At 47.9% G+C, this 23,706-nt stretch overlaps 1 protein-coding gene across 1 annotated transcript in view; it reads left to right on the top strand.

Moving 5' to 3' along the window:
* Positions 1-19,754, top strand: part of slc9a1a (solute carrier family 9 member A1a) — a 38,551-nt gene extending 18,797 nt beyond the window's left edge. The window contains exons 3-14 of the mRNA XM_062466432.1: positions 877-1,127; positions 1,622-1,839; positions 2,925-3,127; positions 4,414-4,503; positions 8,297-8,367; positions 8,786-8,962; positions 9,634-9,748; positions 10,284-10,382; positions 12,977-13,058; positions 15,309-17,186; positions 17,328-18,176; positions 18,309-19,754. Coding sequence (XP_062322416.1) covers positions 877-1,127; positions 1,622-1,839; positions 2,925-3,127; positions 4,414-4,503; positions 8,297-8,367; positions 8,786-8,962; positions 9,634-9,748; positions 10,284-10,382; positions 12,977-13,058; positions 15,309-15,607 — 1,605 coding nt within the window. The 3' untranslated portion in view covers positions 15,608-17,186; positions 17,328-18,176; positions 18,309-19,754. The remainder of the gene's footprint in view (positions 1-876; positions 1,128-1,621; positions 1,840-2,924; positions 3,128-4,413; positions 4,504-8,296; positions 8,368-8,785; positions 8,963-9,633; positions 9,749-10,283; positions 10,383-12,976; positions 13,059-15,308; positions 17,187-17,327; positions 18,177-18,308) is intronic.
* The last annotated feature ends 3,952 nt before the right edge of the window (positions 19,755-23,706 follow it).

Genomic DNA, 23,706 nt, shown 5'->3' with positions numbered 1-23,706 from the left:
TTCATCCTACTGTTTTCATCCCATCTCCTCTTATCTCTCCTCCATCTCTCCATCCCTTCTCTCATCTCTCCTCCATCTCTCCATCCCTTGTCCTTTTATCTCTCCATCCCTTCTCTCATTTCTCCTCCATCTCTCCATCCCTTCTCCTCTTATCTCTCCTCCATCTCTCCATCCCTTCTCCTCTTGTCTCTCCATCTCTCCATCCCATCTCCTCTCATCTCTCCATCTTCTCTCATCTCTCCTCCATCTCTCCATCTCCTCTCATCTCTCCTCCATCCCTCCATCTCCTCTCATCTCTCCTCCATCTCTCCATCTCCTCTCATCTCTCCTCCATATCTCCATCCCTTCTAATCTCTAACTCCTCTCTGCTGTCCTGTCACTGTGTGTGAAAAAAGTTTCGACAAAGTTTTGAAAGGTTTAAGCAATAGTTGCCATTTTCTTTCAAAAAATAGGTTTGCATCATTGATGAGTACTTAGGCTGAATCCCAATACTCCCCCATACCCCTAGCCCTTACTTTTGCGCGTTCACGTGAGAGCTAGTGGTGTCCCAATACCCTTTTTGAGCTAGGGGTAGGGCTAAGACGAAGGGGTATACACCCCTTAAAACCAAGTAAGATCGGGAGCTTACTTGAAACCTAGGGCTATGTGAATACTGCGCGACCGGCAACAATGGCGGCCAGATCATCCAGACAATCCGATAAATGTAATATTTTCGGCTTAATTAATTGATTAAAAAAATTGACAGTCTTGTTTTGTGCTATACACAGTCCTGTACATATATATTTGCAACCATTTTCCTAATTGAAACGTTTCTAAAAATCGCTAGTTTGCTCTCTCTTTATCCCTTCCCCCTCTCTATGTATTCCCCCCTCCCAGGTGCTGTACCACCTGTTTGAGGAGTACTCAGGTGAAGGCACGGTCACCATGATGGATGTCTTCCTGGGTGTCATCTGTTTCCTGGTGGTGGCGCTGGGCGGGGTGCTGGTGGGCGCCATCTACGGGCTGCTGGCGGCCTTCACTTCCCGCTTCACCTCCCACACGCGCGTCATCGAGCCGCTGTTCGTCTTCGTGTACAGCTACATGGCCTACCTGTCAGCTGAGGTGTTCCACCTGTCTGGCATCATGGCGTGAGTACGCACACACACACACCTCTCTCCTGTCACCCTCTCTCCCCTCTCTTTTAAAGATCTGGAGAGTGGTAACTCATTTCCAAGGTAGATTAACTGTCAGGATGTTTGTCAGGGTTATGAATCAGACCTTAGGAGAGGAAAGGAGGGGAGGGGATGGGAGAGGAGAGGAGAGGGGAGGGGAGGGGAGGGGAGAGGAAAGGAGGGGAGGGGATGGGACAGGAGAGGAGAGGAGAGGAGGGGAGGGGAGGGAGAGGAGAGGAGAGGAGAGGAGGGGAGGGGAGGGAGAGGGGGGAGGGAGAGGAGAGGATGGGAGGAGAGGCGAGGAAGGGGACAGGAGGGCCTCCCAGTGCAGCATAGTTCTGGGTTCTGGTTCTGGTCGGGCTACAAGCCTGCAGTTTTTTAGCTCCCCTCATCTGCTGTACCAGCCAGAGAACCCAACACACCTGTGTGCCTGAAGGAGCTGTTTACTCACCCTCCCTCCCTCCCTCCAGACTGATTGCCTGTGGAGCCACAATGCGGCCCTATGTGGAGGCCAACATATCCCACAAGTCCCACACCACCATCAAGTACTTCCTGAAGATGTGGAGCAGCGTGAGCGAGACCCTGATCTTCATCTTCCTGGGCGTGTCCACGGTGGCCGGCCCGCACGCCTGGAACTGGACCTTCGTCACCGCCACCGTCATCCTCTGTCTACTGGCACGGGTCATAGGTGGGTCTGGTCAGGGGTCAGGGAGGGTCATAGGTTGAGAGGAGAGAGAGATAGAGAGAGAGAGAGAGAGGGTAGCAGGGGTCAGGGGTTATAGGTGATGTAATTACTGCACTGAATTAGGAAACTCATAAGCAGAATATCCTGCAGTGTGTACAGAACAGAATAAGGCATCCTGTCTCCCTGCTCAGCTTCTCTATGGGGGGGTGTCATTACACAACACTTTATACCACAAATACAAACACACTGTCTAAGGAACTTCTACTTTGATTCCATGTGTCTTGTGTTTAAACACAGTATGTGTGTTGTTTAAATAACATTGGGTTGTGTTTACACACAGTATGTGCGTTGTGTTTTCACACAGGATGTGCGTTGTGTTTACACACAGTATATGTGTGTTGGGCATTGTTCAGTTTCACCAGTGGAGGAAGTTGCATGTCTCTAGATGTGTCAAGAACTTCCCAAACATGTCATCAGCGAACACACACACACACACACACTCTATATGCACACACACACTCCATATGCACACACACACACACACACTCTATATGCACACACACACACACACACACTCTATATGCACACACACACACACTCTATATGCACACACACACACACACTCTATATGCACACTCACACACGCACACACTCTACAGTCGTGGCCATAAGTATTTGGCAATGACAAATATTATGTTTTGCAAAGTTTGCTGGTACAGTATTTGAGGAAAATGTATTCACGTTTCTATAGAATACTGGATTACAATAAGGAACATTTCATATTTTCATAAGCTTTTTTGGGGGCAAATTTTTTAAATATATGCAAATAGTCCCCTCTTTTACAGCAGACAATCTGCTCTTAAAATCCAATCAGAATGATAGAGTGATTTCACCTGGCTAGAACTAGTTCACACTTTCCCCTGTGCTGATGATGTGACTTACTGAAATTATGTTAGCAGTCATTTTATGCCAAGGCCCAGCAAGCTTTGCAAACACAAAATGTATGTTGCTCCCAATACTTTTGGCCACGGCTGTATATGCACACACACACACATTCTAATGCCACTTGTCTCACCTGTGTTCTCCAGGTGTGGTGGGCCTCACCTATGTGATCAACAAGTTCCGCATTGTGAAGCTCACCACCAAGGACCAGTTCATCATCGCATACGGAGGCCTGCGAGGGGCCATCGCCTTCTCCCTGGGATACCTGCTGGACCAGGACCTGTTCCCCATGAGGACCATGTTCCTCACCGCCATCATCACCCAGATCTTCTTCACCGTCTTTGTACAGGTGGGGCCTCCAGGTGGCAGCAGGGCTGAGGGATTATCATCTCTCTCTCTCCTCTTGTCTTTCTCCTGCCTCTCTCTCGCTCTCTCCTCTCTCCCCCCCTCTCTCTCCTCTCCCCCCCTCTCTCTTCCCCCTATCTCTCTTCCCCCTCTCTCGCCTCTCTACTGTCTCCCTCCCTTCCCTGTCTCACTCTCTCTCTCTCTCCTCCCTTCACTCTCTCTCTCTCTCTCTCTCTCTCTCTTCCCCCTCTCTCTCCTCTCTACTGTCTCCCTCCCTCCCCTGTCTCACTGTCTACTGTCTCGCTCTCTTCTCTTCCCTCTCGCTGTGCTGCTAGGTAAGCATGAGGTTGAGCTAACATAGTTAGTGCTGTGCTGGTAGGTTAGCATGAGGTTGAGCTAGCATAGTTAGCGCTGTGCTGGTAGGTTAGCATGAGGTTGAGCTAACATAGTTAGCGCTGTGCTGCTAGGTAAGCATGAAGTTGAGCTAGCATAGTTAGAGCTGTGCCGCTAGGTTAGCATGAGGTTGAGCTAGCATAGTTAGTGCTGTGCTGGTAGGTTAGCATGAGGTTGAGCTAGCAAAGTTAGTGCTGTGCTGGTAGGTTAGCATGAGGTTGAGCTAGCATAGTTAGCGCTGTGCTGGTAGGTTAGCATGAGGTTGAGCTAACATAGTTAGCGCTGTGCTGCTAGGTAATCATGAAGTTGAGCTAGCATAGTTAGAGCTGTGCCGCTAGGTTAGCATGAGGTTGAGCTAGCATAGTTAGTGCTGTGCTGGTAGGTTAGCATGAGGTTGAGCTAGCAGAGTTAGTGCTGTGCTGGTAGGTTAGCATGAGGTTGAGCTAGCATAGTTAGTGCTGTGCTGGTAGGTTAGCATGAGGTTGAGCTAGCATAGTTAGTGCTGTGCTGGTAGGTTAGCATGAGGTTGAGCTAGCATAGTTAGAGCTGTGCCGCTAGGTTAGCATGATGCAGCTAGAATAGTTAGCTGCTATGTTGTGCACAAAAGGCAAATACACTAAACACAACAGGGAAGGGCAGGGTTTTAAAAAGAACCCTCTGTGAATGTCGGAATTATCTCCAGTCATGGTCACACACTCAAAGAATATATAGAATGTTCCAAATTAGAAAAGAGGTTAACATAATTGGTAAGTGTGCAAGTTTCAAAGGCCTGCTTTGATTTGTTCTGAATTTTTTTTGTGGTCACGACTCGTTTTATCCTTGCTTCATAGCAACTTTGCTTTGAAGTACACACACACACACACTCACACACACCCCCTAACCCCCTCCTGTCTCCAGGGGATGACCATCCGGCCGCTGGTGGATCTACTGGCTGTGAAGAAGAAGCAGGAGACCAAACGCTCCATCAACGAGGAGATACACACCCAGGTGACCTTTCACCCCTGACCCCCCACACTCACTCTCCCCTCCTGCAGTGTAACCCTACAGGAGGGTATCTCTCCAGGAGCAGGGTTGAGTGTAACCCTACAGGAGGGTATCTCTCCAGGAGCAGGGTTGGAGTGTAACCCTACAGGAGGGTATCTCTCCAGGAGCAGGGTTGGAGTGTAACCCTACAGGAGGGTATCTCTCCAGGAGCAGGGTTTGAGTGTAACCCTACAGGAGGGTATCTCTCCAGGAGCAGGGTTGGAGTGTAACCCTACAGGAGGGTATCTCTCCAGGAGCAGGGTTGGAATGTAACCCTACAGGAGGGTATCTCTCCAGGAGCAGGGTTGAGTGTAACCCTACAGGAGGGTATCTCTCCAGGAGCAGGGTTGAGTGTAACCCTACAGGAGGGTATCTCTCCAGGAGCAGGGTTGGAGTGTAACCCTACAGGAGGGTATCTCTCCAGGACCAGGGTTGGACAACTCAGAGCTACACAGATTCCTAATTTCATGTTGTTAAAGGGGTCATTGATTGCAGAACCGAATTTACCTTGTCACAGTTGAATAACGACAGTTCAGTGGGTAAAATGGACATACAGTGAACCTCAAAGTCCATTGACACCTCTTTCCTATGCAAATCTCACAATTATAAAATGTAGCTGTAAAACGGTTGTTTTTGAAAAATAGGCTCTGGTCTGTACCTTTGTCATGCCCCAAAATTTGCTGTGCGCTGCTCTGTGTACTTCCACAGAATTACAAAGAAGAAGGTTTTTCTAGCATTTTGAAATTGGACTACGGTGGTAAATGCAGTGTTCCAGGCTGTACAGGGAATGCTGACACTTGTCTTCCCAAGGAACCAAACACTCGACGGGCTGTGATGTTTGTCTATGAGAAGATCCCTGTGCAGTTCGACCCTCAATTACACATTTGCTCGAACCATTTCACCGAGGACAGTTTTGAAAACCTGGGACATAGTAAAGCAGGATTTGCTATGAAGCTGTTGCTGAAAAGAGGTGCTGTTCCGACCTTATGTTCATCACAGCCGCAAGCTGTAGTATGATGTTGTTGCTAACAGTTATTAGCAATGCTAACGTAGCCTGCCTGTATCTAGCATCGGTAGAATGTGTGATCATTTAGTTTATTGGCAATGGGGCTAACGTTATTTCATGTTCCTGACTGTGTTTCATTCAAAAAACCCGTGTTGTCATGTAAATCTACAATTCAAGATGGATGTTTGTCCATATCTATTTTTCAGCAACGTTACCCACCTAATTTGATCCCGTTTGCTTCGACAACAGAAGTGGAAACAACTAAAGTTATAATTTCAAATGATATCTAGTCAATCTGTTGAAAACAGTGTTGTCTAGACACAATAGATTTATTTGTATGTTTTTATTTCAAGTCTCCACCTTCGTTGTTTCAGTGAGTGCTGTTGGCCGTGTTGCGTCTTTGCTTCGCAGATTCACTCGTTGTAAACCAACCAATCAGCACGCAGCTCATCTATATATTCATGAGCATACCATAAAAGGAGAAAACCTCTTGTTTTTTCACAGGGCTATTTCACAGGATGCATCAGGGCTCATAGAACAGCACCCGGGCCATTTTCAGCCCAACCAATGTTACATACCCTATTCGGAGACCTTAAGGAACCGTGTGAAATACCCCCAAAAAACTGTCAATGACCCCTTTAAATGGCCTGTTGCCTCCCCCTAGTGGTCAAGCAGAAGTAGAGCAGCTATGACCTCTATAACAAGTCTGTTTTGGTGGTTTAATAAGAAGCCCATGGTATTCCCCTATTCCGCTTCACCAGTAATTGAGCTGTTCTTTTCTCTTGTGAAGTGATGAATGGTTCTACATTCAGGCCTCCCTGACATCCTGCAGGTTGCCAGGTTTGCAGTACAGTAACCCCCTCTTGGCACTGTGATCCCTTTAGTTCACATAAGCATCCTTGAGTTACCAGTGTTCAGCTCTGAGTGCCTTCTGGTGCTATTAATACACCGGGGATAGAATTATACACACACACACACACACACCAACACACAAAAATGCACAGACTACAGAAACACACACTCACAAACACACACACTACATGCACAGTCTACAGAAACACACAGTGTCTTTAGAGGTTCTCTAGAGGGTGAGTCATCAGCTCACCGGACTACAAGAACAGACCTCTAATGGCTCCTCCCTCCTCCTCCCCCCTCCCCTCACCTGGAACATTTCTCCCATGCAGCCAAACACAATACCTTCACAAACAGAAATCAAATATGTGCAGCTATTAAATGGTCAGTTTCCATAGCAATGCCTGGCATCAAACATGTCAGTGGCGAACTGCCGCAGCAGTTATCACCATGGTGATCACCATGAACTCTGTCTCTCTTTGTCTGTCTGTCTCTGGTTAGCGGTGGGTCTGTGTGTCTGTCTTTCTTTGTCCATCTGTCTCTGGCTGTTTAGAGGTGGGTTTCAGTGAGCTGGTCATGTGACTTGCTCTGTCCTGGTCATGTGACCTGCCCTGTCCTGGTCATGTGACTTGCTCTGTCCTGGGGCCTCATGTATAAAGGATTGCGCAGCTTTCATACCAGAAGATGGCGTACGGCCAAAACTCGAAAAGTACCTACGCACAGAAATATTCACATGTATAAAACCGGTCGTACGCCAGGTCCTGCGCACCATTCCTTTATAAATCACAATCAACTTGAGATTGGCCGCCCGTGAACGAGCCACTGACCCCGCCTTGCCTCCTCCCATAAATGAATATGCAGATGGACTATAAATGCGCTCCTGAGGTCATTTCTTTGTCTGAATTACCGTATTTCTTCGAATAAACGCTGCCCTCGAATAAACGCCGCACCAAAAATGAACGTTATTTAATAAACGCTGCAGCGTTTATTCGAAGAAATACGGTGACCGTGAGCTCGAGGTTCTGACAACAGAGGTGGAGGCGAGAAAATGTGTCCTGTTTGTCGGCCTGTCATCAGGTATTAGGGACAAAAGAAAGTCGGCGGAGTGGAAAACTGTCACTATTTGCGCCCTTTCTTGTTTTTAACTTGTAGCAATTTGAGATTTAGCTAAATGTGAAGTGCATTACAAATAAAATCACTATTATTATTATAGGGCCATAAATGATGTGGATTCAGTGAACCGGACCATGGCAGAAATTAAAAAGAAATGGTCCGATGTAAAACTTTAAATGAAGAAATGAGTGGTGGCACATAACAGCATGGCAGCTATAGGGTTAGTGTGACATGCATTTCCTGAGTGATTTTGTCGTTCGTTTGACACCCTCAAGTTTAACAGAAGTTATTAAGTGGTGGCGGATTAAACAGAAGGCTATATAGCATTTCCCGTTTTGGGTTTTGGCATTTTGATGTGATTATCCACATTAATGATCAAACTTTTATTTTTATGTTTTTTGAATAGTCAACGTCATAAACGTAGTAGTGGAAACTTTATTTTGTAATGTTTGGTGAGTTTCGGCACTTCAGTTAGAATTCGCCACGTTACAGAGCCAGACAAGACTTTGCGGACGGTCCGCACATTCTCACGTCTGCTCAAAAGTTTCCGTGACGGCCCGCACATTCTCACGTCAAGTAAATCTTTATACATCACACCGTGTGCGTGAAAACCGGCGTACGCAAGCTTTTTGTGCGTACGCAACGTTTATACATGAGGCCCCAGGTCATGTGACTTGCTCTGTCCTGGTCATGTGACCTGTTCTGTCTTGGTCATGTGACCTGCTCTGTCCTGGTCATGTGACCTGCTCTGTCCTGGTCATGTGACATGCTTGTCTCTGTCTCTAGTTCCTGGACCACCTGCTGACAGGGATAGAGGACATCTGTGGCCACTACGGACACCACCACTGGAAGGACAAGTAAGACACACACTCTCTTTATCAAGTAGGCAGGAGCACCTGTACATTTGACAGCTCAACTTCTTCCCTCAATAAACAACTTCTGTCTTTTACACACTGTAACAGGAGTTATATCTTACAGCATCTTTCTCCTGCACTGTCTCTCCCCTGTCTCTCCCCTGTGTCTCCTGTCTCTCTCCTGTCTCTCCCCTGTCTCTCCCCTGTCTCTCTCCTGTCTCTCTCCTGTCTCTCCCCTGTGTCTCCTGTCTCTCTCCTGTCTCTCCCCTGTCTCTCTCCTGTCTCTCTCCTGTCTCTCCCCTGTGTCCCCTGTCTCTCCCCTGTCTCCCCTGTGCTCTCTTGTTTTATCTATCTTTGTGTTTCTATTCTCTCGCCCTCCCTCTCACCCTCCTCCCCCTCTTCCCTCCCTGTCTCCCTGCAGGCTGAACCGCTTCAATAAGAAGTATGTGAAGAAGTGTCTGATCGCGGGCGAGCGCTCCAGGGAGCCTCAGCTCATTGCCTTCTACCACAAGATGGAGATGAAGCAGGCCATCGAGCTGGTGGAGAGCGGGGGGGGAGTCAAGCTGCCAGCCACCGTGCCTGCCGCTGTCTGCATGCAGTGAGTCTCCTCCTCTCTCTAGCCTCCTCCTCTTCTTCCTCTTTCTATACTCCCCCCCCTTCCTCCTCTCTCTAGCCTCCTCCCCCTCCTCCTCTCTCTAGCCTCCTCCTCTCTAGCCTCCCCCCCTCCTCCTCTCTCTAGCCTCCTCCTCTCTCTAGCCTCCTCCTCTCTCTAGCCTCCTCCCCCTCCTCCTCTCTCTAGCCTCCTCCTCTCTAGCCTCCCCCCCTTCCTCCTCTCTCTAGCCTCCTCCCCCTCCTCCTCTCTCTAGCCTCCTCCCCCTCCTCCTCTCTCTAGCCTCCTCCCCCTCCTCCTCTCTCTAGCCTCCTCCCCCTCCTCCTCTCTCTAGCCTCCTCCCCCTCCTCCTCTCTCTAGCCTCCTCCCCCTTCCTCCTCTCTCTAGCCTCCTCCCCCTCCTCCTCTCTAGCCTCCTCCTCCTCCTCCTCTCTAGCCTCCTCCCCCTCCTCCTCTCTAGCCTCCTCCTCCTCTCTAGCCTCCTCCCCCTCCTCCTCTCTCTAGCCTCCTCTTCTCTCTTGCCTCCTCACTCTATCCTCCTCCTTTCTCTAGCCTCCTCCTCCCCCTCCTCTCTCTATACTCCTCCTCCTCCTCTCTCTATCCTCGGGGGTGGGTGGGGTCAGATCAGGTTGCAGGTTCTAACCCCCCCCCCACCTGCAGGAACATCCACCCTAAGAAGCCCCCTGCGGAGCGGGCGCTGCCTCAGCTGTCGAGGGGCCGCGAGGAAGAGATCAGGAAGATCCTCAGGAGCAACTTGCAGAAGACCAGACAGAGGGTGAGAACACACACATACACACACACACACCTATACACACACACACACCTATACACACACACACCTATACACACACACACCTATACACACACACACCTATACACACACACACACCTATACACACACACACCTATACACACACACACCTATACACACACACACCTATACACACACACACACCTATACACATACACACCTATACACAAACACCTATACACACGCACACACCTATACACACACACACACCTATGAGGTGTAATACATGTAAGGCTACATGTAAAAAAGATATCTCGATATTGTCAAAATATATTCGAAATATATCTCGATACGTTTGCATTTGCATTTAAATAATTAAAAAAAATGATTTTCTTTTGGCCCTATTAAAAAAAAACATAAACAATTTAGATGAACAGCTATTGTTACAAAGTACAAAATGTGGAGTGCAAATTTAAGCAGTTGCACAGGCACTCTCTTGAGTGCCTGTGCAATTTTCAGTTTGTGGTGTGAGTGAGCTGAGGGTGCACTTGTTTCCTAGCTGCGCTCCTACAACAGACACACCCTGGTGGACCCCTACGAGGACGGCTGGGGAGACTTCCTGCTCAAGAAGCAGAAGATGATCGAGCTGGAGAAGAGGGTGAGCTCACACACACACACACACACACGTTCTACACTCACACACACACACTCCACTGTGGTGGAATTTTTGCAGCAACTGCATGATAAAATAGTCAGGATGCTTTGGGAAATCAATTATTAACTAGAGAAGGTACAATTTCCCCAGATATTGTGGGGTGTGCTCCTGTATTTTTGTACCGCTGCCAGCTGTAAGTATATGCAGGTAGCAACGCTAGTGCTAAATAAGTACCTATTTCTTCAAATAAATTTGGTCCGAACAGCTCTTGTTCGGACCAATCGACCAATCAATTTTCCCCAACCGAGCAACCCCAGACCCAACTTGCCGACCAACATGTTTTGTGGGCGGCTGGCACCCGGGCTGGGTTGGCCCCACCAAATACCAAATCTCACTCCAAGGTTTTTGGAATAGTTGGCAGCCCTGATAATATATATGTGAGAGAACAATGGTTGTGCTCGCCGAAGGCCTGAGCACACCCATTGAACACCAAATGGTAACAAAGATCTGTATGATCCGTCTATCAAGAGGCAGCTCACTGGTGGACGTGCCTCAGGACAGAGGGATCCTAGAACCCAAACACCGCCTTTTATACAGGATAGTTCTAACATCTGTCAATCAGTCTGTCACAAAGTCCTTCCTATGATCAACTAATCAATAGTTTGGCTCCATCCTGACTTTACAGGATAAAGTCACCCCTATTGTTTAAAACAATAGGTTCTCACGGATCCCCTCAGCAGCTAAAATCACGTTATTAATCCATGAACCCTGACATGTCTCTTCCTATCTCGATCTCCTGTCTCCTCTCTGAATTCACTCAGTCAGCTGTTTCACAAGCAACTGCTCAGACAGTCTCTGTTCATCAGTCAGCTCTTCTAAGCTGCGTGACTCAAACCCTGACCTCCTGGAAGCTGCAGCTCTTGGTCTCAGGACATCTCTTATCAATAGACACAGAATCCTCTCAGAATAAACCCCTCTCAAACACATACATCTTACACACAACAACAGATGTCATGTCACCACGCGCAGGTTTGTGTTTCTATCCCAGTGAGGACTGACCAGCCACTCCCAGGGTTTCCCTTATTGTAACTCTGACACTAAAATCTCCTCAAAAACCTTGTGAAGTCGCTGTATGAGGCCCAGCTAAAATGCCCCACAAGGTTTTTCATGTTTTACTACTACACTTGTGAGGGCATGTGGTCCCCACAATTGCAGTTAAACAAGACCACACACACACAATTAGGATTGCAACTTCTATTTGATCACTCTGTAAATATGTCAAATTAATGAGCTGATGTTTTGATCAAATCAAATCAATTGTATTTGTATAGCCCTTTTTACACGCAAGCATGTCACAGAGGGCTTCACATACGCCCATAGAACTGCCCCTCAACCAACCTAAACCCTCAAGGAAGACAAGGAAAAACTCCCCAAAAAACTCTCAACAGGAGAAAAAATGGAAGAAACCTTGGGAGGAGCAATTCAGAGAGGGATCCCCTCCTCCAGAGACGGTTGGTGGGAGAGAGGAGCAGAACACAGGCTAAACATAGTCATACAGTGTCAATGGGTTTTGAAACACCAAAATCCATTGTTCAACTTTATAGATGTAGGACAGGACCGGGAGACTCGCGACCAGGTCCAGCGTTGGCCGACCGACGACCAGGCAGGTGCTGACAGCTCAAACCCCCCACACCACAAGGGATGTGTGTGGGGGGGGTCAGAGAGAGGAGAGCAGGGATTAGAGAATGCCAGGAGCAGCTAACAGTTACAGTCATAATAGACCAGACAAGTGTGGACTAGGGCAGCAATTTAACAGAGCAAAAAGGGGTATTTGATGCAGCCCCACACACCAAGACAGCGACAGCCCCCCTCGGTTGGAACATGAAATCTGTTCCAGGGGAAGAGAACTCTAAAATAAGTTATACTTATAGAATAAGGATGAAAACAACCCGTCCCCCGTTGCCTCCAACTAGTAACAGAAACAATAACAGTAACAATATACAGCAACGGAAACTATAACAGTAACAATATACAGTAACAGATTTACTTTATTTGTAACATCTAGATGTAACATCCAGATGGGGCAATGTGAACATATAAGCAGTAAATACACACATACTTACCTTTAACAATCGTAGAATTGACTTAAACAAGAACGTTTTTAACCTAATTTTAAATTTCGAAACAGTATCAGCCTCCTTAATTGAGACAGGTCATTTGTTCCAGAGAAGAGGTGCTCTATATGAGAACGCCCTACCTCCAGCTGTTTTTTTCTTAATTTTGGGAAACACCAGATAGCCGGCATCTTGAGATCTAAGTTTCCTTGCGGGGCAATAGGGTGCAAGGTGACCGATCTGATCAATCTGATTATCAGAGAAGCCTTGTACATGAAAGCCAAACCTGAGAAACTTAAGTTCAATATTCAGATCAAGCTGGTTTCATAGCGATGTCTGAATTAAAGTATTTTGGTAGGAAAACTCAATAATCCAGTTTCAGGTTCTGACTGTAGAGCTGAGATCCTTGATTTGCTGCTGCACGTGTGTGCCTCCTGGGAGCTGCGTGTGCTGAATAAGTTGATGTAAGTGTTGTTCCCCCAGATGTCAGAGATGAGTAACTACCTCACCGTGCCAGCAGCCCCACCTGACTACCCCGCCATGTGCAGAGCACGCCTGGCCTCAGGTGAGACGTCCGGCTGGCTGTCCTCCATGCCCCCCTCAACACCCCCCAGCCCTCCCCCTCTCTCTACCCCACACACAGCCCTCTCTCTACCCCACACACAGCCCTCCCCCTCTCTCTACCCCACACACAGCCCTCTCTCTACCCCACACACAGCCCTCTCTCTACCCCACACACAGCCCTCTCTCTGCCCCACACACAGCCCTCTCTCTGCCCCACACACAGCCCTCTCTCTACCCCACACACAGCCCTCTCTCTACCCCACACACAGCCCTCTCTCTGCCCCACACACAGCCCTCTCTCTACCCCACACACAGCCCTCTCTCTACCCCACACACAGCCCTCTCTCTGCCCCACACACAGCCCTCTCTCTGCCCCACACACAGCCCTCCCCCTCTCTCTACCCCACACACAGCCCTCTCTCTACCCCACACACAGCCCTCTCTCTACCCCACACACAGCCCTCTCTCTGCCCCACACACAGCCCTCCCCCTCTCTCTACCCCACACACAGCCCTCTCTCTACCCCACACACAGCCCTCTCTCTACCCCACACACAGCCCTCCCCCTCTCTCTACCCCACACACAGCCCTCTCTCTACCCCACACACAGCCCTCTCTCTGCCCCACACACAGCCCTCCCCCTCTCTCTACCCCACACACAGCCCTCTCGCTACCCCACACACAGCCCTCTCTCTACCCCACACACAGCGCTCTCTCTACCCCACACACAGCCCTCTCTCTACCCCACACACAGCCCTCTCTCTGCCCCACACACAGCCCTCTCTCTACCCCACACACAGCCCTCTCTCTACCCCACACACAGCCCTCTCTCTACCCCACACACAGCCCTCCCCCTTTCTCTACCCCACACACAGCCCTCCCCTCCCCATCTGTCACTCCAGGAGCATCTGCATGTGTGAGCTGACCTGATAGCTGGTGTGGTGCTGTTTCTATTGTAGGCAGTCATATGAAAGCTGGCCACATTCACAGGGGGGCTAAAGACAGCTCAGGTATGTGAGTTTAGCCAGAGGGGGGGTACTGGGTGAGGGGGATGTCGTGGGGGAGGGGGGGGGGCGTCCCCATGCATGAAGCCCTCCTTGTTGCATGCTAACATCGGGCAGAGCTGTAGAGGGGGGCTCTCATGCTGCCTGAGGTGTCAAGTGACTGTGTCATGTGACTGTGTCAAGTGACTGTGTCATGTGACTGTGTCATGTGACTGTGACCATAACGCAGGGCTTGACATTAAGGCTTGTCCGCTTGTCCAGGACAAGTGGATTTTTTTGTAGGGAAAGTGGAAGAGAAATGTACTTGCCCCACTGGACAGGTTAAAACTCAAACAAAATAAAATGCCATGTTACATCACGTTATGTGCCACTCATCACGTCTATTTTACAGATTTTATTTGACCAATTTCTGCATTAGTAAAACACAAAGTGGCTTCGTCCGAAGATCTTTACAGACCGTGCAGCAAATTTAATGCTCAACACTTGAACGGGGGCTTATTACTTGAAAGAGGAATTATTTACTGCATCGTATCAGTTACACTGTCAGGGCTTGGAAATACTTTCAATTGCTAAAGTAGGCAAATGGCTAGTAGAACATACCATTTCATAATAATTTCAGTAAATCAAGCAGCGCTGCAAGACCCAGTGAAATGTTATATACAGCTAGCAAACTAACGTTAGCTAGCATCGTTAAACGACATTGTCTAACTCAACTTCGGTAGGCTATCCTCAGTATTTGCAAGCTAACTAAACTTATACTATATCTAAAATAATTTTGTAGACATAACAATGAATTTTGCCAAATTGGTGTTAACTTTAAATTTTTTCTACAATTTCCCTTTCTACCCGGCTGAGGCTGATTTAACAAGAGTAAAAGGTGTATCTTTACTGTTGAAAAATAGCTAGCTGACATTTAACTACGTACATTTAACTGATACAAATGCTGCTGATACTTGCTAGGTACACAGCTGTCGATGCTAGCTAGCTAACATCAACACCATTTTTTAAATTTTTATAAAATGATAAATCTTTACCCGGACAAGTGTCTTTTTTGAATGGACAAGTGAAACGTTAACGTACTTCAAAAAGTTAATGTCAAGCCCTCTAACGTGTCCTGTCCACTTGTTCTCTATTGAGTGTTTGTGAGTTCTGTTTGTGAGGTTACTGCGTCCCTGCCCTGCGTGTGGCCCTCCAGAGTCATCCCCCCTCCTGACTCTGTCTCCCCCCTCCTGACTCTGTCTCCCCCAGACCCGCAGGCCTACAGTTTGAACCCGTCCGACAGTGTGCCCACCATCCAGGTGGACCTGGCTTCTCCCCAGTCCCCCGACTCCATCAACATGCTGGACGAGTTCCACAGGCGGGGGGGCCAGGGGGGGCCGGGGGAGAGCAGGGGAGGCGCCATGAAGCCCCCGGTTCCAGGAGGTGGGAAGCAGGGGGAGGGGGGGGAGGCGTCAGAGGGAGGGAAGGATCCCCAGCGGATGGTCCGGTGTCTGAGCGACCCAGGACCCACCGGAGACGAGGACGAAGATGAGCCCTTCCTCCCCTAGCCCCGCTCCTTCCTATCCTAGCCACGCCCCTTCCTCTCCTAGCCCCGCCCCTTCCTCTCCTAGCCCTGCCAATCCCTGCCCTGGCCCACACTTCCTAGTCCCTCCCTTCCTGTCACGGCCCCGCCCCTTCATGTCCTAGCCCTTCCCTTTCTGCCATAGCCCCTAGCTTTCTGCCCTAACCTTGCCCCTTCCTGTCCAAGCCCCGCCTTTCCTGTCCAAGCCCCGCCCACAAGGTGACATGGGAAGGGCTTAGCTCAGGCAGAGACGGGAGATAGAGCCATGCATCCAGGACGTCACTGGGTGTGTTCTGCTCTTAATGTGTCACATCCACACTCAGCAACCTGCCCCCTGATCACTTACTTATGGAGCAGACACACATAGTTATGTAGTTATTTATAGTTGTATATATTTATATAGCTATATGCTATGATGTCACTCTCAGATGAACGTTAAGGAGAGGACTAATTCATGGACAGGAAACAGAAGCGGTTTCTCACGCTTGGAGTCATTGGAAATGCAATCTTATAAACTGTGGCTTCTGAAAGAGAATGTTGCCTTAAGTTGCGTCACGCCTAAGGTCATCCCTGTCACTTTGGTGCATTTTATCACAAAGAGGAACGTATTTTTCATATTTCTTTTATTAACATATTTTCACTTCAGGGGTAAACTGTGTCCCTCTGTGTCTCTGACCTGTCTGCGTAGCTAGGCTCGTCCAGGAAGTGAGCAGAGCTCCACTTCCTGTTTGGACCTGGGTGTTTCTCCCTCTGACACTGACCTCAGGGTCAAGCAGGCACAAACTAGAAGATAACCTTTGACCTGGAAGCAGTTTCTCCAGCTGCTGTGTTCCAGGGAGCTCTGGAGCCTTCCTCAGATCCAGGACAGAACTCTGCGACGCTCCGCGATCTACCACGCTCTGAGTCAATCCACCCTGGAAGCCAATCACTATAGTCACTCCAAATATGTTTCATTTTTGTTGTCATGTTACATACTGTATGTCTATTACTGTGAGGCCCAGCGCTGGTGTCCGTCTCCTCGGGGGGGGGGGGCAAGGGGGCCAGCCCAGACCTAGACCCTAGACCACTAATTACACAGCTGATGCTATGACACAGCAGGTGACACAGGCATGACACAGCAGAGACTCTATAACACAGGTGAAGTACAGCAGGCACGACACAGTGAAATCTCCTATGCAGCATTATGAGATGTGAATCGCCACGTGGAGCGTAGCCCCTTTAAAACAGACGTCCCCTGCTGCTGCTGTTCTGAAGCAGCATCCCACAGACCCAGACAACACGCTGAGCTTGACTCACAACATGTCTTCATTCTACCATAGGAACGTAGAGATACTGCATCTGTGACCTGTACAGTGTGTGTGTTGGTGTCTGCTGTACAGTACGCTAGTCTTTATACACAGCCGTAGAACTAGAGTGGTATTATGTTGTGATGTTGGTGACGAGGGTGATTGTTGACCACCTGTTACCTGTGACTTTTTAGGTGTTCATGAGGTTTGTTTTGATTTCAATGCCTTCAGGGAAGCACAGGCACTCAGGCCTGGGAGTCCGAATACGGAGGGGAGGAGGTGGGGAGAGATGGAGGAGAGATGGAGGAGAGATGGAGGCGAGATAGAGGAGAGATGGGGGAGAGATGAGGAGAGATGGAGGAGAGATGGAGGAGAGATGGGGGAGAGATGGGGGAGAGATGGGGGAGAGATGGGGGAGAGATGGAGGAGAGATGGAGGAGAGATGGAGAACCAGGTGTGAGTGGGACATGGGAGGGTGGGGGGAGGTGGAGGGGGAGGACATAGAAGCAGACAGGTCAAACCAGGCTTGAGTGATGTCACTTCCTGTCATCAGCCCCTCTACTGTGTGTGATTTAAGGACATTCATTTGATTGTATGTCATGGTTTAAAGCGGAGCCATAGCCACCTTCTGCTCTGGATGCTAAGCACCTTTCACAGCCTGTTCCTCTGGACATGTCAGCACCTCCTTAGTGTTCACTCCTGTGGCTCTTTGGTTTGAATGTAAATGACCAATGGAGGAGAGCGAACATTGTGATGTCATCCATGACTACGTCAAACAGTTGAACCATTTCTGTTCAGTCACCTGAAAGAAGAGGTTTACATTTTAACTGGTTTAACCTTGCACACTCAAGAACCACGGTTCAACCAAACATGAATGTTTGTGTTTGTGTTCGCTTGTGATGATTTAGCAGTTCTCAATTGTTTCTCTGGCGTCCGTCTTGGCTCATCAGAAGTGTCTTCACACAACAGCCACAAAATGATGTTGGCCCTGCCGGCCTCCCTGCCGGCCTGATACACTTTATGCTTCACTTTATGTCAAATGCTTTATTTTGGTTAATGTGCTTTACATCGGTTCATTTGCTTTATTTTAGTTCCAAAATTATCTTGGTTCTAATGCTTTATTTTGGGTCAAATGCTTTTTTATTATTATTCAAATGCTTTATTTAGGTTCATGTGCTTTTATTTGAGTTTGAATGCTTCCCATGGGATCAAAAATAACGGCTTAATGTTCATGTGCTCTACATCAGTTCCTGAGTGTGTGTCACATGAGTGTTCCTGAGTGTGTGTCACATGAGTGTTCCTGAGTGTGTGTCACATGTGTTCCTGAGTGTGTGTCACATGTGTTCCTGAGTGTGTGTCACATGAGTGTTCCTGAGTGTGTGTCACATGAGTGTTCCTGAGTGTGTGTCACATGAGTTGATCTGTCTCTTTCTCCGCTTCATGTTTCAGTCACCACCCTGTCTTCAGTCCTCCCTGGGTAGTAATTATGAGTGAAACTTGATAGTGTTCTGGAGACTGCTCAGCCTAACTTGGTGATGTGTCCAGTCACCACATCAACAGGATTGTTAAATCTCTGTATGTATAGGACGTGTTCATGTAGGACCTGTCAACTATGTGAGGATATGCCGCATGATTTGACCAACGAGATTGTAGTTTCAGACCCACGGAGGTGTTGCTGTCCAGCTGAGCTAGGATCAGGGTGTGTTGAACACTGAGTGGTTGTAACTTCCTGTTCCTGTCCTGAAGACACGGTGGGTCAAGCAGCATATCCTGCTGCCCGTCACCACCTGCTGTGTAGCCAGACCAGCCTGGTCCTGGAAGCATCAGCATGTTCACTAACCATGTCTGTCTGCACCAGCCACCCCTCCTCTTCCTCTCCTCTCCTATCATCCTCCTCCTTTCCTATCATCCTCCTCTCATCCTCCTCCTCTTCTTACCCTAACCCTCCTCTCCTCCCTCTCTCTATCATCAGCTGTTCTCTAAAACACCAGTTCTCACATCCTTCAGGTCTACATTCATTTATGTTAAGAGCAATAAATTAGTGTTTTGTGAAAAACATTTTCAAAAAACAACTACCTGGAGACATCCAGAGGGAGCATTTAGCCTAAAGCCCAGTCTGGCCCGGTATGGCCCGGTCTGGCCTGGTATGGCCCGGTCTGGCCCGGTCTGGCCTGGTATGGCCCAGTCAGGCCCGGTCTGGCCTGGTATGGCCCGGTCTGGCCCGGTCTGGCCTGGTATGGCCCGGTCTGGCCCGGTCTGGCCTGGTATGGCCCAGTCTGGCCTGGTATGGCATAGTATGGGTGAGCCTGGTGACTAATGACCAGGTGATTCTTGGATGTGTTGATTCTACAGACAAGACGCAGGACTGTGTTGTGGCTGTCCTGGTGGGACGTACTGGTGGGACAGGGTTAGCCCCCACCAGGACAGGGTTAGCCCTGTCCCACCAGTACATCCCACCAGGACAGGGTTAGCCCTAACCCTGTCCCACCAGTACATCCCACCAGGACAGGGCTAGCCCTAACCCTATACTGTTCAATGTCCTCTTTGTCTCCCTCTCGTCCTACGTCTTGTCTTGCTTTTTGCTGTTTTATTTATAGCTAAATTATTTGTTGATCATTTGCAAATGTGTCGTTTGCAATAATAGTAAATAATAGTTTTATTTTATATACAGTCAAAAAATATATAAATATTATACAAATCTACAACGGTACTGTACAATCTGAATTCATGACACTATGTTCACACTGTAGATGTGTCTATGCTTCTGCATTCCAAACCTGTATTTTAACTAACAATCTGTAATCTAAAAATAAAACTATATACCAAATTAAAAGTTTTACTTTATCACAAGATTGTGTTTTTGTACTGTGTTTTTATTGACAAACTTGACTATATGCACTACATGTATGTCGGGATAAAAAAATGTTTTAAAGCGTCAATTACAAACTTACTTTTGCTGGCCGTGTAGCTGTCGGGCAGACCAGAGGGGGGCGCTGTGTAGCAAGAATGCGCATACAGCATCTCTATACTCACCTTTTCAACTGAATGTTTGTTTTGGTTCCCGTTCTAACTGGAGCATGACGATTTAATGCTTTTTGAACAGTCAAGGATTGTGTCTGCCTAGCTGGCAGTAACAACCCCAGAATGAGTGTGTGAGCCTGCCAGATTTTAAATGCTTCTCCCCAGCGCCGCCAGACTGCACGGAGAGCCACTTAAATATGCATGAGCGGTCTGGGCGCGGAGCGGCTCCACAGGCCCGGCCAGTATGTTTATTTATTACCGCTCTGAGTCAAATCTCCGGCAGCAGCCTGGCCTGTGCGGACCACAAACATGCGCATGTTAATACAAAACGTGGGCGCGATCACCGCGAGGACCAGCTGTCCTCGACTACTGAGGTGAGGAGGGGGAGGAGGGGCCTGTTTAAGGATTTCACCCTAAACGTACAAATGCAGTTAGTGAGTATGTGCCGTTGGAGTATACAGTATATGTAGTTGTAATGTTAGTACTAGTATAGTTTACAGTATACTGTTAGTACTAGTTTACAGTTATGTAGATGTACTGTTAGTACTTCCAGGCGGAAATATTAATCATGTTGATTTATTCTCTGTGGTGTCAATGTTATCAGAAGAGAACATGTTATCAGATGAGAACAGAACCTGTGGACACTTCCCCCCTCACACACACACACACATTCACGCTCTCTATCACACGCACAAACACACACACATACACGCTCTATCACACACACATACACGCTCTCTATCACACGCACAAACACACACACATACAGTTAGGTCCATAAATATTTGGACATTGACACAATTTTCATCATTTTGGCTCTGTATACCACCACAATGGATTTGAAATGAAACAATCAAGATATGCTTTAAGTGCAGACTTTCAGCTTTAATTTCAGGGTATTTACATCCAAATCAGGTGAACGGTGTAGGAATTACAACACATTTTATATGTGGCCCCCCCCCCTTTTTAAGGGACCAAAAATAATTGGACAAACTAACATAATCATAAATCTAATTGTCACTTTTAATACTTGGTTGCAAATCCTTTGCAGTCAATGACAGCCTGAAGTCTGGAACCCATAGACATCACCAGACGCTGGGTTTCGTCCCTGTTGATGCTCTGCCAGGCCTCCACTGCAACTGTCTTCAGTTCCTGCTTGTTCTTGGGGCATTTTCCCTTCAGTTTTGTCTTTAGCAAGTGAAATGCATGCTCAATTGGATTTAGGTCAGGTGATTGACTTGGCCATTGCAGAACATTCCACTTCTTTGCCTTAAAAAACTCTTTGGCTGCTTTTGCAGTATGCTTCGGGTCATTGTCCATCTGCACTGTGAAGCGCCGTCCTATGAGTTCTGAAGCATTTGGCTGAATCTGAGCAGATAATATTGCCAGAAACACTTCAGAATTCATCCTACTGCTTTTGTCAGCAGTCACATCATCGATAAATACAAGGGAACCAGTTCCATTGGCAGCCATACATGCCCACGCCATAACACTACCTCCACCATGCTTCACTGATGAGGTGGTATGCTTTGGATCATGAGCAGTTCCTTCCCTTCTCCATACTCTTCTCTTCCCATCATTCTGGTACAAGTTGATCTTGGTCTCATCTGTCCATAGGATGTTGTTCCAGAACTGTACAGGGTCTTTTAGATGTTTTTTGGCAAACTCTAATCTGGTCTTCCTGTTTTTGAGACTCACCAATGGTTTACATCTTGTGGTGAACCCTCTGTATTTACTCTGGTGAAGTCTTCTCTTAATTTTTGACTTTGACACAGATACGCCTACCTCCTGGAGAGTGTTCTTGATCTGGCCAACTGTTGTGAAGGGGTTTTTCTTCACCAGGGAAAGAATTCTTCTGTCATCCACCACAGTTGTTTTCCGTGGTCTTCCGGGTCTTTTGGTGTTGCTGAGCTCACCAGTGCGTTCTTTCTTTTTAAGAATGTACCAAACAGTTGATTTGGCCACACCTAATGTTTTTGCTATCTCTCTGATAGGTTTGTTTTGATTTTTCAGCCTAACGATGGCTTGCTTCACTGATGGTGACAGCTCTTTGGACTTCATATTGAGAGTTGACAGCAACAGATTCCAAACACAAATACCATACTTGAAATGAACTCTAGACCTTTTATCTGCTCCTTGTCAATGAAATAACAAACTCCCATGAGGGAATAACATACACCTGGCCATGGAACAGCTGAGCAGCCAATTGTCCAATTACTTTTGGTCCCTTAAAAAGGGGGGGGCCACATATAAAATGTATTGTAATTCCTACACCGTTCACCTGATTTGGATGTAAATACCCTGAAATTAAAGCTGAAAGTCTGCACTTAAAGCACATCTTGATTGTTTCATTTCAAATCCATTGTGGTGGTATACAGAGCCAAAATGATGAAAATTGTGTCAATGTCCAAATATTTATGGACCTAACTGTACACGCTCTATCACACGCACAAACACACACACATACACGCTCTCTATCACACGCACAAACACACACACACACGCTCTCTATCACACGCACACACACATACACGCTCTCTATCACACGCACAAACACACACACACACGCTCTCTATCACACGCACACACACATACACGCTCTCTATCACACGCACAAACACACACACACACACGCTCTCTATCACACGCACACACACATACACGCTCTCTATCACACGCACAAACACACACACACACACACTCTCTATCACATGCACAAACACACACACATACACGCTCTCTATCACACGCACAAACACACAAACACGCTCTCTATCACACGCACAAACACACACACACGCTCTCTATCACACGCACGAACACACACACACACACGCTCTCTATCACACGCACAAACACACACACACACGCTCTCTATCACACGCACAAACACACACACATACACGCTCTCTATCACACGCACAAACACACACACATACACGCTCTCTATCACACGCACAAACACACACACACGCTCTCTATCACACGCACAAACACACACACACGCTCTCTATCACACGCACAAACACACACACATACACGCTCTCTATCACACGCACAAACACACACACACGCTCTCTATCACACGCACACACACACGCTCTCTATCACACGCACAAACACACACACATACACGCTCTCTATCACACGCACAAACACACACACATACACGCTCTCTATCACACGCACAAACACACACACATACACGCTCTCTATCACACGCACAAACACACACACACACACGCTCTATCACACGCACAAACACACACACACGCTCTCTATCACACGCACGCACAAACACACTCACACACACATACACGCTCTCTATCACACGCACAAACACACTCATACACACATACACGCTCTCTATCACACGCACAAACACACACACACACACACACACATACACGCTCTCTATCACACGCACAAACACACACACACACACACACATACACGCTTTCTATCACACGCACGCACAAACACACTCACACACACATACACGCTCTCTATCACACGCACAAACACACTCACACACACGCTCTCTATCACACGCACAAACACACTCACACACACATACACGCTCTCTATCACACGCACAAACACACTCACACACACATACACGCTCTCTATCACACGCACAAACACACTCACACACACATACACGCTCTCTATCACACGCACAAACACACTCACACACACATACACACTCTCTATCACACGCACAAACACACTCACACACACATACACGCTCTCTATCACACGCACGCACAAACACTCA

The sequence above is a fragment of the Osmerus eperlanus genome, chromosome 7 (assembly GCF_963692335.1).
Source record: "Osmerus eperlanus chromosome 7, fOsmEpe2.1, whole genome shotgun sequence".
Lineage (NCBI taxonomy): Eukaryota > Metazoa > Chordata > Actinopteri > Osmeriformes > Osmeridae > Osmerus > Osmerus eperlanus.
This window is presented reverse-complemented; position numbering and strand designations above follow the sequence as displayed.